This window comes from Apteryx rowi, unplaced genomic scaffold, assembly GCF_003343035.1.
Source record: "Apteryx rowi isolate R43461 unplaced genomic scaffold, aptRow1 scaffold_37, whole genome shotgun sequence".
Classification (NCBI taxonomy): domain Eukaryota; kingdom Metazoa; phylum Chordata; class Aves; order Apterygiformes; family Apterygidae; genus Apteryx; species Apteryx rowi.
This window is the reverse complement of record NW_020450196.1, coordinates 894,017-910,287: the sequence shown is the minus strand read 5'-3', so window position 1 is coordinate 910,287 and position 16,271 is coordinate 894,017. Positions and strand designations below refer to the sequence as shown.

General features: G+C 41.6%; 1 protein-coding gene across 2 annotated transcripts in view; it reads right to left on the bottom strand.

Annotated features, from left to right (window-relative positions):
- The window catches only part of SNAPC3 (small nuclear RNA activating complex polypeptide 3), a 30,684-nt gene extending 22,483 nt beyond the window's left edge, over positions 1-8,201 (bottom strand). For both annotated transcript variants that reach the window (XR_003254809.1, XM_026073549.1), the window contains exons 1-2: positions 7,951-8,201; positions 215-292 (exon numbers count right to left, since the gene is read on the bottom strand). Coding sequence is in view for 1 of the 2 variants with exons in the window: in XM_026073549.1 (XP_025929334.1) it covers positions 215-292; positions 7,951-8,186 (314 nt within the window). In the remaining variant the exon portion in view is untranslated. The remainder of the gene's footprint in view (positions 1-214; positions 293-7,950) is intronic.
- Between the last annotated feature and the right edge of the window lie 8,070 nt (positions 8,202-16,271).

The window sequence follows — 16,271 nt, the reverse complement described above, 5'->3', positions numbered from 1 at the left end:
TTTCTTACTAAAACATTCCTAAGTAACATTAAAGCAGAACGCCAATACCAATTATCCTATCAGGATATGGTGTTTCTGCCCTTAGAGTATTTCTGGAAACTGCTTCAGAAAGCACACCATTACCTGGAAGATGAACATGTGATCAGCCACGCTTTTGTTATGAGGAGGGTTTGTTTTTAAATCAGGATTCTGTTAGGGTACCGTAATGACATACCGAAGAGTCAGTAGACTGCTATTGTCAGGAATCACTTCTGGGTCCTTTTCTTCATCAGAAGGCATCAACATATCAACACTAGAACAATAAACAAAACATCTATCAAACATTTTTTCATAATTACTTCATAATTAAAATCAGTAAGATACTCAGAAGGAACAAAGACAACAAAACATGAATAAAGAAGATAAAGAGCTTATATTCCCTAAATCAAAACAAAAGGATAGTATGGTTGTTAAGATAAAGAACCAGAAGCCAGAGGGCTCTGGAGTTTATATCTGGCCCTCCCAAAGACTGGGCAAGTTTTATCTTTACTTTGCATTCTGTCTCACCAAGCATAGCTCCTTACAAAGGTTTAACAAGCCCAGTTCAAAATATGTGACAAACACTTTACATATACTAGAAACATCACTTGGCTTTTTCAAATCTTACCACCTACTGCAAATTTCTGATGATACAATGGAGAATAGATTCAACCATAAAGCAATCATTAACCTCAATAAACTGTATAGCAAAGCTAACACCCCTTCTGGGTACAAACATAGCATACTGAGCATAGGCAAAGCCACTACATTCACACATGGAGTCACTGCTGTGTTAAGGCAATAATTTACACCGTATTTCTTCCAGTGAGAATAAGACAAAGCTTATGCAAAAGTGAGAGGACTACTCTTCCTTGCACGCTTTTTTCCATCCTCAGATCTTTTTCCTCCTTGTTGTTCATGTGTCTGCACAGAACTCAACTGATACAAACTAAATCTAACTAGAATTTTTTGCTCCAGTGCAAATCACTAAACAATGTAGGAAGTAGAACAATTGCTTTTGGCTGCAGCAATGACCTGAATTGATTATAATGACACCAGGTTTTCGTAACATAAATGAGGATGCAACTTCTTATAAAAATGCCACAAAAATGAACCCTGTGAGACACCATATCTGCCCCCTCCATACTTTTAATAATATAAAGTTCTCCTAAGCCATTTCATAAATGATTGAAGTCCCCAGCTGAAGGCTGCTAGAATACTGACACTATTGTAATAGTATCTGTTACCTTTTTATACAACACAGTGTTGGTTCAAAGACTGCAGTCACTCTGTATTAGTAAGAAAAGAACTTTGTCTATCTAAATTACAAATTGTCAAGAAAATATTATTTAAAATAGAGAAGTATCAACCACTGTGAATCAGACTTGACCTGTTCTGTCTCCTATTTGCTTGCAAAGTATATAGAGAAAGCACTCATAGCATTAAGTCAGTGTCCAGCTTGAAACCCAGGAAACTCTTATGCAAACCCACCTCTATATATGGACAAACTAACCATTGGCAAAGCTCAGAAAATAAAGTTTTAGAGAGTACCATCTATTCTTAATATAACTTACAATTTTACAAGATGCTAAAGAAAAAGAATATAATTATGTCCTTCAGGTCAACAATATTGTTAGGTARTAGTATCACTGCAGTAATGAATAAGCCTTAAGAGTAAAACTGCATAGGAATATACAGTAATTGAGAAGTTGGGAATCAACTGATATCATTTGACAAACAGCAAAAGTCAGACAAAATTTTGGTTCTGGGTAGATGGCCTAGTTCTCATGACCCAGCACAGTCACTTTGTATTTAAGATGATTTGGATTTGCTATTGTTTCGTACTTTCTTACCATCCAGCAGTACACAAAGAGTTTTAACCTTCCTCTCTTAGAATTTTATTTCAAACGGAAAAACTTTCTTTTAAGTTAGTGAGAAAAGGGGATTCATCATCCAGATGCACCTTTTTACAAGAAGCTGTGTGGCAATTAGTTACAACCTCTTATTAAAATAATCAACCTTATCCTTAGATTCCCACTTGAGGAACTAAAGGCAGAGACAACTGAGCCCTAAATCAAGTGCAGACTGAACTGGTGCTGAGGAATAGTAATTTATTAACAGACTGGAGAGGATCATGAGAACAGAGTACAAGCAGCAACCTCTTAGATGGGGCTGTTCTCCTCCATTCAGTGTAGATTAGTGATATGAACTGCCCACCTATTTAAGTAATGTATAGCCCCTGCTGGGTAACACAACTCACAATGCACTGTTCTGTGGCCAATTAAAAAAAAAAAAATCCATCTCCCACCAGCTCACTCAGACTTGCTTAGCTAAGTCTTCGTGCATGTGGGCTAATGTTCCCATTCAGCAGAGAGGCCTGAGTCACTTAAGACCTGACATTTTGCAGACATCTCTGTATGTTCTTCAAACAAGCAGGCTGTCTGCAGGATCTGAAAACATCTATTACCTCCTGTTACAAAATTTCACCTGCATCAAAGGTGACAGTCTCCAGTTCCCCTCTATGCACAGGTGTGATGTCAGAACGCAGCAGCAGTACTCCCTGTACTCTCCTTCCCGCACAGCMCTACCCCAGAACATGCCAGGGACCTCTGGCTGTGCTATCGGCACAGTGCCCACTGTGCTCCTGCTCTACAGTTCCCCAGTGAGTAGCTCCATGCACACACAGTATAAAAGAGAAGGAAGGCTAGCTGCTTCCTCATTTGCCTTGTAAGGACAGAACTGTGGCTAGAACAAGTAGAAACTTGCACTGGATCCCTGAGAAGCCCCATAGACCCTAGGGAGGCCAGACACAGATATTTCCCACCTTGGAAAGTCAGAAGCCCTCAATTTCTAAAGGAACAATACACAGCCTTCTGTGWATCTAATAATTTATGACCTACCTCATGATAACACATGCTTTGAAACCTTGGAAGGCTTTGCTGTATGGCTCTTTCCATAGGCCACAGTAGAGACCCTCCAGAGTAACTCCACTGAGGTCAATGGAACCACACCACTAAGACTTGGTCTGTGGTCCTGTGGTTTTCTAGATGGAAAGTACATGTCAATCCCTTCTGAAAACAAGACTAAGCATTGGTGTCATACGCCTAACACAGGAAACTGCATGTGATACAAAATTCGCAACCAGGCRTAACTCACTCCTGACAACCACAAGTATGGGATTCCACAGTGACCCAGCAGAGAATATCCCTAGGGAAACAGGACAAAGAATATCCCATCTACTAGTGCACTCAATTATAGGAGAGGGGAAAACAGTGGCCAAAGACACTAGCCAAAGTATTTCATGGACACTAAGGTGAACTGTAGGAAAGTGATGAGGAACAATATTTGAAGGTCTCACTTGAGAAAAGAATACAAGGAGTTACATGGAATTGGTGTCCCCTAGAAAGATAATTTAAGAAGGTTAGGAATAAAAAGTCTAAAGGCAAATCTGTGGAAATTTGGACTTGGAAATAAACTGCCACTGAAGCATTTCATCACGACTTTACTTTTCTCAGAATACTATGGCAGCCCAATCAGCCTTCCCAGTTTTAGAAATTTACTTAAAAGATGCTTTAATATTTTGCCTGATGTTTCCCTGGTAAACAGATATAGTGTTTATATTACCCTTTATATTGCATGTATTTTAAGGGCAGTACTTTCATCACCTTTGAGACACTAATACTGCAAGATGCTAAATACTAATATGTTAAGATGCTAATGCTAGCTTAATGCAGCTTTATTAGCACATCCCTAGAGATATTTACAGCTACCCCTTCTAATAAAACAAGAAGGTGAATTAGGGCTGAAGTGGAATAAGGTACCTGTAAACCTCACCTCCCTTGACCTACCTAAAATCCACACTGATTTGAGTCTACCTTGCTGTCTACCTTGACTTCAGCAAGGCTTTCGACACTGTCTCCCATAACATCCTCACAGACAAGCTCAGGAAGGGTGGGCTAGATGAGTGGACAGTGAGGTGGACTGAGAACTGCCTGAATGGCAGAGCTCAGAGRGTTGTGATCAGYRGYRCAGAGTCTAGTTGGAGGCCTGTAGCTAGCGGTGTCCCCCAGGGGTCAGTACTGGGTCCAGTCTTGTTCAACTTCTTCATCAGTGACMTGGAWSAAGGSACAGAGTGCACCCTCAGCAAGTTTGCTGACGATACAAAACTGGGAAGAGTGGCCAATACACCAGAGGGCTGTGCTGCCATTCAGAGGGACCTGGACAGGCTGGAGAAATGGACAGAGAGGAACCTCAGGAAGTTCAACAAAGGCAAGTGCAAGGTCCTGCACCTAGGGAGGAATAACCCCAGGCACCAGGACAGGTTGGGGGCTGACCTGCTGGAAAGCAGCTTTGCCAAGAAGAACCTGGGAGTGCTGGTGGACACCAAGTTAACCATGAGGCAGCAATGTGCCCTTGTGGCCAAGAAGGCCAATGGTATCCTGGGCTGCATCAGAAAGAGTGTTGCCAGCAGGTCGAGGGAGGTGATCTTCCCCATCTACTCATTCCTGGTGAGGCCACATCTGGAGTACTGTGTCCAGTTCTGGGCTCCCCAGCACAAGAGGGATGTGGCACTACTGGAGCAAGTCCAGCGAAGGGCTACAAAGATGATTAGGGGACTGGAGCATCTCTCTTATGAGGAAAGGCTGAGAGAGCTGGGCCTGTTCAGCCTGGAGAAGAGAAGGCTGAGAGGAGATCTTATCAACGTGTACAAGTGTCTGAAGGGAGGGTGTCAAGAGGATGGAGCCAGACTCTTTTCAGTGGTGCCGAGCGACAGGACGCGAGGCAACGGGCACAAACTGAAACACAGACAGTTCCGTCTGAACATGAGAAACAACTTCTTCACTGTGAGGGTGAAAGAGCACTGGAACAGGTTGCCCAGAGAGGTTGTGGAGTCTTCTCTGGATATATTCAAAACCTGCCTGGACGCGATCCTGTACAATGTGCTCTAGGTGGCCCTGTTTGAGCAGGGGGATTGGACTAGATCATCTCCWGAGGTCCCTTCCAACCTCAACTATTCTGTAAGCCTGTCCTACATGTACACAACAAATCACTCAGAAGGCAAAAGAGAGTAACAAGCAAACAGAACAGCATTCTTATCAGTTCAGATCCAAATGAGTAAACAAGGATTTTTTCTTAATTTCCCTGCATTCTGTTTGGTCTTCACAGAGGAAAAAAGAGATCACTGTCTCAACCACAGCCTATTGGGATGTACAGCAGGTTAAACATTACTCCATTCCTTTTCATCGGAAAATCTTTAATCATCAAGAATACTTAAATGTGTATTATGTCACATATATTCTAAACAAGATTTTCTACGGGTATTAAAAAACTTAATCCTGACTTTATGAAAGATTCCCATAACCCACTCACATTTGCTTTTAAAACAGATGTAGGGAAGTATCCATACCATCCCATCTCTCTTCTACCCAGAGGAAACCTGCTTAATTTCCAAGAAGAGTAGTTCACAGTCAAAAAATAAGTTTTTACATCAAGGATGTCTTCACTTCAGTGCATAGAAACTACATTTAGGCCAATATTAAAAGTGGCCCAAAGACTCCATTGAACAGATCTTGGAATAGTCCAGTATTGTCATCTCTTCTCATAGGAGGAATACAAACAGCACAGAGCAGACAAGTGAAAGTGATCAGAGGTAGTGATTTGAGGCTGGCCTATGTGAGGAGGGACTCAAGAGACTAGGACTATTTAATTTGAAAAGCAAAAGCACATGGAAATTAGGAATTGGGATTTCTAGCCTGCACAGGGGAAAAGTCACACCAGGATGTGCAGATTTATCTTCGTTCTCCTGCAAAGGCAGAGGGCAACTGCCAGATGACCTGTTCATTCCCCCAGATAGATCATCTGTCCTTTTTTCCTTCCCCAAATCTTTTCACTACACAGCACCACTTTCCACAACATACTCAGCAGTGCATGCACACAGCAGATGAAATGTAGCAGTCACAGATGGAAGGAAGCAGAAGAGAAGAGAAAGTGGAATGATGAAAGGGAAGAATAAACAAAGCATAGAAAATCGGACCAACATTCAAGCAAAAACAGCAATAGACAAGATCAAGCAATAGCATTTCTGAAGACAGTCAGCTGCAGCATAGGAGCAGTCAGGGACTACATCTACCCTGGGAAACCTTATGGAATAATTCCCACAGTTGCTGCCACATCAGAGTAGTTGCACCTTCTGTAATGTAAATGGCAGCCTCCGCTTTTAGCAAGCCTAGTAATGGAAAAAAACAAAAAAACAAAAAAAACCCCACACACCACAATCCCAGTCACCAGAACTATGACAGCTGAAGACTGGTTTAGTTATGCTAGTGATAGAAGAAGTAAGAATGTCTGGCAAATTTTTCTTCCACAGTCAAGGCAAGATATAATTCAGTAAATGGTGATTTCTTCCTGCCTTAAAAGTGCCTCTGAAAGTTTCAATTTCTGAATGGCTTACTAAGCTCTCTCCATTAGACACAACACTCTCCTATAGGCGTACTTTGGCTCAGACACTAAACTCAGAGCTCTTGGGCTCCTATTCCTATTTCTACTTGTTTCTTGCCTTTTGTTAAAGCAACAACTATTCCTACCTCCCTCTCTCCTTCTCCTGAGGCATCCTCATCATTTAAATAAACAACAATTATCAGATGAACTTTTTCCAGTTAGTGACTTTACTAACTTCAGTTAGTGACTTACTAAGTTTACTAACTTCATTATTACTGGCTTTATCATAATTCACGTTGCTACAATTCAATTTGCTGTATAATTATCCCCATCATTTGGGTTATAGCTCTGAAAATATTTAGAAGGCTGTACCTGCTGGACAACCTCTGCATTTCTTTGTATGTATCACACATGCAAGCCGCTGAAGGAAAACTCATCAATGAGAGCTCAATGTATGGCACAATTCTACCTACTTCACAGAGTTTTTCCTTCTTACATCACATTTGAGATTAAGTTCATTCTATTCGGTATGTGAAAGTGAACAGCTTTCATCCTGCATTTGAAACAACTAGAAAATATTTTGGTGTCTCTGAGATGACAGTAAGTGAGGGACAGAATGTGCCCGAAGCTACACAGACAGCAGCAGAAGTCTGACATGACTTTCTTATGGATGCACTACAGACAAATCACCAACTGTGATGCTTTCTGCAGGACTTTCTGGGTGAAATTTGGCTTTTCTCGCAGGCTGAGTAAGACAAGATGATTCTAACTGTTAATCTGACCTGAAAATCGAAAGCCTTTCTGCTTTAGCTTGTTAGCTSCTGTTGCTTTAGCCCCTGGATGGTTCAGCCCCTTTTTCAATACTATCTTGCTGCACTCACTGGTCTGCAAAGACAAGCAAAGACACATGGGAGCCAGCGTAAAACAGGAGAGTGATTTCCTAGCCCTAGTCCTGGCTAGGAAGCATGCAGAAGCAGCACTACCCCCATGGGTAGTGACTAGCATAGCTCTGAGGTAATCCCCGGCCTTGCTAGACAGAGCCAATAGCAGCAAAGGACCCAGGCAGGCCAGGGCGTTACTGTGTGCAGCCAGTGAACTGCACTCAGCCACAAACACTTTCCTGGATCCTTTCTCTCCTGTGAATAAGCTGTGTCTCTCATTTTACAACTGGGGCCACCTAAAACCACACACACTTTCAGCTACTGAAAGTTTTACCTGGCAAGCAGTATGTTGCTACGTATTTACTTCAGGACTCGGCTGCTTGCTCATGACTGCAAGGCCACACGGTCAGGTAAAATGCAGACTGACAGCTTCTGCCAGGATAGCGCTGTCCCCCAGAGACATGGTACATTCTCCGTATCTCCACCGGATATTTACCCCGGAGGAAGAAATAAATAATTCGGCCGCCGCAGGGCCGGTGGTCGTGCTAGGCTCCTCGCGGGGGCAGCGCCGGAGGAGAGGAGAGGAGAGGAGGGGAGCGGGGGAAGCGCCCACCTGCACACGGCCCGCAGCTCGGCCGCCGTCTCCGCCGCGCAGCCCAGCTCCGCCGCCACGGCCGCCTCCGCAGCCGCCTCCGTCGCCAGCGAGAGGTCGGGCGGCCCCAGCCGCTGCCGCCAGCCGCGCCCCAGGGCGCCCACGCGGAACACGCGCGTGTACAGCTCCGCCACCTCGTAGTCGGGCACCGCGTCCGCCGCCGCCGCCACCCTGCCGCTGCCGCCGCCGCCCGACATGGCCGCCGCCCCCTGCCCCCGCGCGCGCGGTGCCCTGGGAACTGTAGTCCGCCGCAGCCGACCGTTAACGGCCGCTGCCGCCGCAGCGCCGCCGAAAGTGCGTCACCGCCGCCTCGCTGCGAAGGCGCCTCTGCGTGCGCGGCGCGGCGCGGTGGTGTGCTGCGTGGCGCAGGGCGTGGAGAAACCGGCTGCTTCTGGAGCCTGGAATCAGCAGTTGTCGTTTACTTAGCCGAGGGAGCAGCCTTAGCTTGCTGCGTCCTTCTTAGGCAGCGTTAACTGCAAAGTCTGTGTTTCCAGCCTGCACGTGGTTAAACACCATCAATGCTGGATGATGTGAGGGGAAAATATGGAAGGGTGGTTTCTGCCAGAAGGTAATACAGCCTAACTGCTGATATCTGTAGGTATTTAATTGTGTCCACCACAAGTTGGGCCTCTGCACTTGTGGGGTGCCTTATGGGAGAGGAGGGCAGTCACGAGATGGAAGGCACTGGCTGCAAAGTTTGTCTTGTAGTACTGACATCCATGGATCCTGCCATGCGCATGTGGTGGTATTGCTAATTATTTCTGCAAGTGTCTGGTATTGCTTCTTAAAAAAATTCTAAGGAACAATCATTTAAAATGTACCATCTTCCTGATTTCACTGTGATAAGAACTCTTTTGTCATGCTTTATTGGAGAATTGCATTGTTTCTTGTGCCTGAAACAGTGTTGTTCTAGTACCTGGAAACTCCCATTTGGAATAGTGTGACAGAGCTGTCATTAGCCACACACGTTAAGAAAGAGGCAGAAGTAATTCTGGACTGATCTAAGGTGATATACCTGTATATCAGTTGAACCACAGCCTTCACAGTCACTTAAAGCCAAAACGATCTATTACTTCTTTAAACACTAAGATAGTGTTCAAAAGGAATCTCTCAATGGGTAGTTTGGAGGAACACGGTGAAAGTGAGATGAGAAAAGTTCATGAAAGGAGATCAGGGTCTTTGCAGCTCCATGGAAAGGGTAGGATGCCAAGAGCAGAAGAAGGTCATGCAGTTGGCCTGCAGCTTTGGCAAAAGAAAATAGTTAACCGGGGGGAAGAATGTAACTGCACAGCCCTATGATACAGGAACATATTCTGCTTCATTTAGCCCCTATATCCTCCACAATTATATCCACACTTGAACCRTATTTCAGTGCTGGATTCCTTCCTTAGCTCTCACTTATGTCTGCTTCTAATTACAGTTCTTCTTTATGGAGGTTTTGCCAAGCTTCAACCTCATCTTTCCTGTCCTTATTGACACTCTTACCTTTCTTGTCTTCATCCATCACATGACACTTCCCAGCTCTGGCGGAAGCTCTTGATTAAGGGTTGTTGCTCTCACTTCCTGTTATAACCTCCCTGAAACCTACTAGTTGTCCCATGAGGGATTCTCATTCTGATTTCACAAACCACGCCTGCCTCTTTATTTTCTTTGTTGTGATCTCCCTTTGAGGGCATGTTCTGTTTATGTTATGTCCATACCTTTCACCTTGATGCACTTGCAACAACCCTGAAACTTGAAAACACCCCACCACTGATGTGATGTAGCCACATCTAGGATGGATGTGATGGGACTATACTCATCTATGGCATAGCGTTGGAATAAGCAGGTAGGAGCTTTTTGGGCCAAGAGTAGAGGAATTAAATCCTACTCTTCCAAAAAATTGTTTTGAATTTTTAATGTTCATAAAAAGAAAAGATGCTGGTTTCAAAAGCCTTGTGTGGAAGATCAAACATACTCAATTGTGTGGAACTCCATGGCTGGATTTGATTGTAAAACTATGTGAAAATACCATCACAGAATTCCTCAGCACAAGGATGGTCACTGCTGGTAGGGAGTGTGGTTTGGAAGAGGTTAGAGACTGCTGTGCCTAGAGACTGGTCCGTTAGGGGTGTTCAGTTAGATATATGTTACGAATTTCCCCCACTGCCTCTCTTTCGTCTCTCCATGATAGATTCAGTTTTGGAGTTCTTTTGTATTCATTAAAAAAACAAAACAAAACATGCTTTTAGGTTACTACAGCCTTAAATCTGGATAAATTCCAGCCCAGGGAATAGCTAAATTGAAAACACCAGAGCAGAAATTATTGAACTGAGAGAGGATAATATGTTTTCTGTTTCATTTCCCAACTTCAATATTAAGAAGTCATATACTTAAAAGCAATTCTGCTCAATCCAAATCCTCTTAAGAACAAACAGAGCTATTTATTTTTATAGCTTGGAATTAATCTGCCCTTTATATACTAGGGCACAAGCACATGAGCATTTCAAGCTTTACAAGAGGTAGTTATTTTCTCTGCTAGAGAGACTTCAGTGAATTCAATCTCAAAGTGAAGGCTGTATAAAGGACTCAAGCAGCATAAATCAAGCAGGTATCAAGCTGAATTCTTTAGGTAAAGGAGTGCTGAAATCCAGGAAGCATTCAGAGACCATCAGGATTAGACGAAAAGTGCAGATGGTGTACAAGAACCCTGGAAAACAGAAGGTGGTAAAAAACACCCTACATGCAAATTGGAATAAAGGGAAATAATAACTAACTTGTTGCTGAAGTAATCAGATAGTCTCTATTTTCAGGCTATGGTCCTGAGAGCTTAAGAGACTGATTTTCAGAGCTCATGTGTGCACAACTTCAGTTACAGTCAATAAAAGCTGTGGATACACAGCTGTTCTGAAAGCAGGTCCTAAATGCTCCAGGAAGTCCGAGGCAAAGACATTAATTAAACTCCTTAGTTCCAGCTAGTCTTTCACCATAAAACCACCCTTCGTTCCTTTCGTGATTCAAGAAGCCTTGGAAGTACATATATATTCATCATAACTAATCACATTGTACTGTGCTTGAATAGTACTTGCTCTAACAGACATAGTCTTAGAATGAAAGGGTAGCTTTGTGGATTAATCATACATCTGAGATTTTATGCTATTTTTAGCCCTGACTCACATCATTAAATGTAGAAAAGTCATTTTAAGTCCTTTGGGCTTCCTGTTTGACCCAGAAAAAACACCCTAAAAACATTTATGCTACACAGGAGTGTCATGAGACTAACATAATTAATATTTGAAGACAGTCTGAAAACATTTTTGGAGAAAAGGTGTTGAACATTATTTTTATGCAGTATTTTACAATCAGTTCCATCCTTGCTTGTTAGCTCACAGAGCTTGAGCTCCATGGTATTGAACATTGTCTGTCACTGTGTTTTATGCAATAACTATCTCAATACAGCACTGTAGAGATACAGAAGGGTTCCAGGGCTGTAATTTCATGAGATGGGGCTTCAGCTGCAAGGAGGCTTAGAGTTTATCTTTGCTTCTCCCTCTACTGCACCCATTCATTATGAGGATACAGCTGTCTTTTGGACTGCAGTAACCAAAGAGCTGAAAGAATCCAGTCAAAAGTACTCTCCCTTCTTTTGGGTGGTTGTTTTTTAACTTGGCCTCAGTTAAGCTTTATAGTATGCTCTCACAAATGACTGCACAACTAGCCTGGTGCTCACCAGGTATGGAGACGAATGGTGAGGCTTGGGAGCCTCTTGGCTGTCACTGTCTCCAAAATTCCCAAGCTGAGGTCTGAAGCTGCGATTATCTTTTCATCAAAGACTCTCTTAATGGCAGCCACTACCACCTTTCAGTGTCACACCTGAACAGGAATGATCCATTCCTGAAATGCAGCTAAATATTATTTTTATAATGAAGAAATAATACACACCCACTTAGTACACTCATAAAGGATCTGCACAGATCTTTATGTCTAAAAACATCCCATAAAAAACTGTGCAGGCAATTTGAAAGTTTTAAAATGTAATTCAGTCAGAATAGAGAGATTAAATTGATTATACATCTCCTTCCCGAAAGTTATACTTCTAAGTGCAATATGTTGTTTTGCTATTATCCAGGCTACTTAGGAACAATTAAAGAAAAGAAAGGAAGCATCCTTTGGTTGTTAATTTCTGAACTATTTCATGGATCAATATTGCTTTTAAGCAACTCAGGTGAGAATTGAATGAATGCAAGATGTTCATCTCCTGAATGTTGAGGAGTCGGAATGATWTTCCTAAAAGGTTTCTCTCTACCTCTATGCTTGTTTCTGCTTGCCATTAAAACAGCCAGAAGTAGTTCATTAGAAGAGCAATACAAGGATTAAGTGAAAGAAGATGACAGGAATGCATACAGTTTAAACCAGATCAAATAGAGTTCTAGTCTGTAGGCCTTAAATGTTGCTGATCCAAGTAATTTTGAACTTTACAGCTGAATTTGGGTATATTATTAAATAAGGAATAAACAGAAGTCAGACACGAAGCAGAAGTAGTATCACAGAGCAGATATCATCTACAATCACTGGGAGCTTATATATCATTTATGGTCAAAAGCAAACACAGTTATCAATAAAGGTCAGGAACTCAAGCTGCCACAGTTGTACCAAACTTTTACTCCAGTGATAATTAGTTGTAGCTTCTTTGGAAATGTATTTTAAATACCACCCTTGGATTTGGGCAYGTATTAGATCATGTTTGCCTTCTGGTACCAGTTGGAAATGAAAGCTGCAGGATATCAGAAGTCACATTTGGACTTAATGCTGCATTGCTAAATTCCCAGCTAGAAAACATGATGTGTCTATGACATTTGTAGGACAAGGAATTCCGTTCATTGATGATGTGGTTTTGCATGTTGCCTACACATCAGAGAACCTTCTGAATTTACTCCTCAGAGCCTAAGAGTCAAATCCTATTCAGATATACTATTAATTTTCTTTTGGGTAAAATGACTAATGGAATTTTCAAATTTAATTGTGAAGGAATCTTATCAGAGACAATGTATTAAAAATACCTAGACAACAGGAGAGGATATTACATAAATTGCCATTGCACATTGATGGCATGGGTGCTTTTTGCCAGACCAACTATGTCACTTATCTAACAAAAGACTAAGAAAACTTCTACCACTGCAGTTTTACATATGAGGTAAAATAATGTGAGAAAAGATGAGATTTGCTGGGGCACGTGGTCCTCCACCAGAATTATTTATTACTTTGCCAGTCTAAATTGCCAGTGTAATTGTATTAAGACCTAAGAAGCTATCAACCACATTTTAAAACCACATTTTATAAACCACAGACTCTTTTTTCTCTGTAGAAGTATTTTCTACTTAAAGTATGCAAAGAATAATGAGACACTAAGTCGGACTACAGTTGAGCTTCTGCAAGGTATCTCATTTGATCCATCATCTTCTCTTGCTGAAGACCCTTTCGGAAACCTTTTGTTTGTGCTACATATAACTGCCTCTTCCATTTTAGAATTTTAATTTACAGAATATAAAGGAAACCTTGTCATGAAGCATGGTAATTCATTGCCCAAATAATTTAAAATGTTTAATTTCTGTTTTACAAGCTTTAAGTGTTAATCATAGCAGTAATCTGTACTTGGGGAAGAAGAAATTGCTTGTCTTTTGCTGAATATTTTTTCAGAAAAAATTTGATGCATCTGATGTCTGTATAAGTTTCAGTGACTTAGAAATATGCAAGACTATATCTACTTTAAAATTTTTGAGTAGTTGTAGCCTAGCTGTAAAGCCTAAAGCAAAGGAGCTAGCTTCCAACTAACTTTCATTGAAATTGGAATAAATAAATAAATAAAATCCATACATCTATGAAACATTTTGACTCCAAAAGGTATTTCAATGTGCTGATTAGGCAATTGCAATAAACAGTTATTTTATGCTACAATTGCCAGCTCTTAATCCTTACACTCTGGCATTATGTCACAAATGGACAAATGAATAGAAGAAGAAGAAAGAAAAGATCCTGAGAAGAAGCTGATTTGAAAATAGGCATAAGTGTTTGTCAGCTGCCTTTTTATTTGAGGAGAGGATGAACTGAAGGAGGTATACTCACTGCTGCAGAAGGGTTGTAACGTCATAAACTTGCTTTTCTTTTATGGTTAAGGTGTCCACTCAGAGGCAGATAGCCTATAGATTACATTGTGTCTTACTTCTGACTCTCAAATCCAGCTGTAGAGATCCTTGCTGGTATTTTAGGGTATGTTCTTCATCTGACAGATAACTAACTATTATTTCTTAATTTGTATTTTTCCAAGAGACTGAGTCATGAGCAAAGACCTCATTTCGCCAGGTGCACAGAGGAAAAATACAGCACAGAGGAAAGAGGACAGAATTAACATGGCCAAAGATSTTTGGTCCAGTAGGCAACTGTGATGCAGCATTCTGCCCAGGGTGCAGCAGAGACATTCTACCGAATAATCTCTGTTCCAGCCCATCAGTGATTCTTCCTGATAAACACCTGAGGGTTTTGTCCCTATCTTACACTTTGTAGTATCTTCATAGTTTATCCCTAGAGGAAAGACTGAATTGCATAACAGCAATAATTTTGTACTAGATTAAGGGCTTTCCATCATACCAAATGATGGTACAGCCTCTTGCTCTGTTGAAAGCTGGCTCTTGCTATGCCTGGGGGGAAGAACTTTGAGAAAGTAAATATAATCACTTTTGTCAAGCTGAATTCCACAGTTGAGTGCCATAGATTGTCCATTTACCCTCTTTCTTCACCCACCCACTATCAGTGAAAAGAGAACATACTGGACAGCCTCTTGGTTGCAAGTGCCTACACTGAGCATAAAAGCAGAGTGTGAGAATTTCATTCAATTCAATTCAATTCAATCCAATCCAATCCAGTTCAGTTCAATTCAAGGGAAGTCCAGATAAATTTCTGGAAGAGTAATCTGGTGGGGATTTTCATACGCAGAAATTGCATCCTGCTCAGGAAATTTTTGAGCTGCAAAATGATGGAATCCAGGAAAGTACCTGGAGAAAGATTATACATACTTGACCTGTTATTTTCTTTGCACTTGCAAAGCATGCAAAGTGTGCTTTTTGCCACTGACGGAGACAGGATACAAGGCTAAGTGGACATGTGATACCACTCACTATGCCCATTTTTTGTGTTCTTAATACACTCAACTCACTGCTTTTTAAAAAAATTTTTTTAAGGAAGAAGGTGCAGAAAAGCCCAACGTTCACCACATGCCTTTCATCATCATTGGTACTAGCCAGGTCAGACTGCAGGGATTAATTGCTATATCAGTCTTTTCAAGGAACGTTCAAGGGAGTGTCAGAAGGTTGGAGAAGATAGTAGGAAGCTGTTTCTGAGTTTTTTGAAGTTCATTTTTGACACTGGCTATTTTGTCTGTTGGACAAAACTTGTAATTTATTCTGGTGATACAATTTATACCGTAACAGGCATGATGGAGTCTTCCATCCTATATAGCACTCAAAATTCTGATATAGAGACAAGGTACCTGTAAGGAGTTCTGTCTACAAGTCAACTACTTTCTATCTCACTATGCATTAACAATGCATAAAATCAGATGTCTTGGAAATAATGGTTCCATTAGGTCTTCTGAAAGGGTATGGACAGCACAGAATACAGTGCTAGCAATATGCAAATAACATTCTATTCTGTATTACTTTTACATTTGCACAAAGAGTAACCCTGAGCCTTTGAGGGTTTTGCAAAGATCTTTAGAGTCAAAGCTGAGTGCTGCAAAGAGTGAGATGATGTTGATGGGGCAGGGAGGACACCATCATATCATATTCTGCTGAGAGGATCTGACCTCCAATCGCAAAGATAAACAACTGCATTGCTCAGTGGGCCTTTTCAGTATTTCATAATATCCAGATAATCACAGGCAGAAAACCTCCAGCTCCTGTGTATGATGATTCCCAATGGGTCCGCATACCTTTCTGTAAGTACTAGTATCACTACTATGGATCCATGAGCATGTGATTTTCCACACTCTTTAATCTACTTTTTTACACTAAGGGCTGAAAAAACAAAAGTATAAGAACAAGTCTTGAAAAACTCCGGGATTTTGTTCAGCAACCAATGTGTAGCCTCATCAGTGGTTTCCTCTGGACTTCCAGTTATATTCTGGGTTCCAGTCATTGTATTCAAATCTGTCCATGGTCCAAGCAAATTACCTCATTCTGTATTATTGTGGTGTGGCATGACAACTGCATTCCACTTCATTAGTAAAAATGTCATCCTTATGAGGCAAA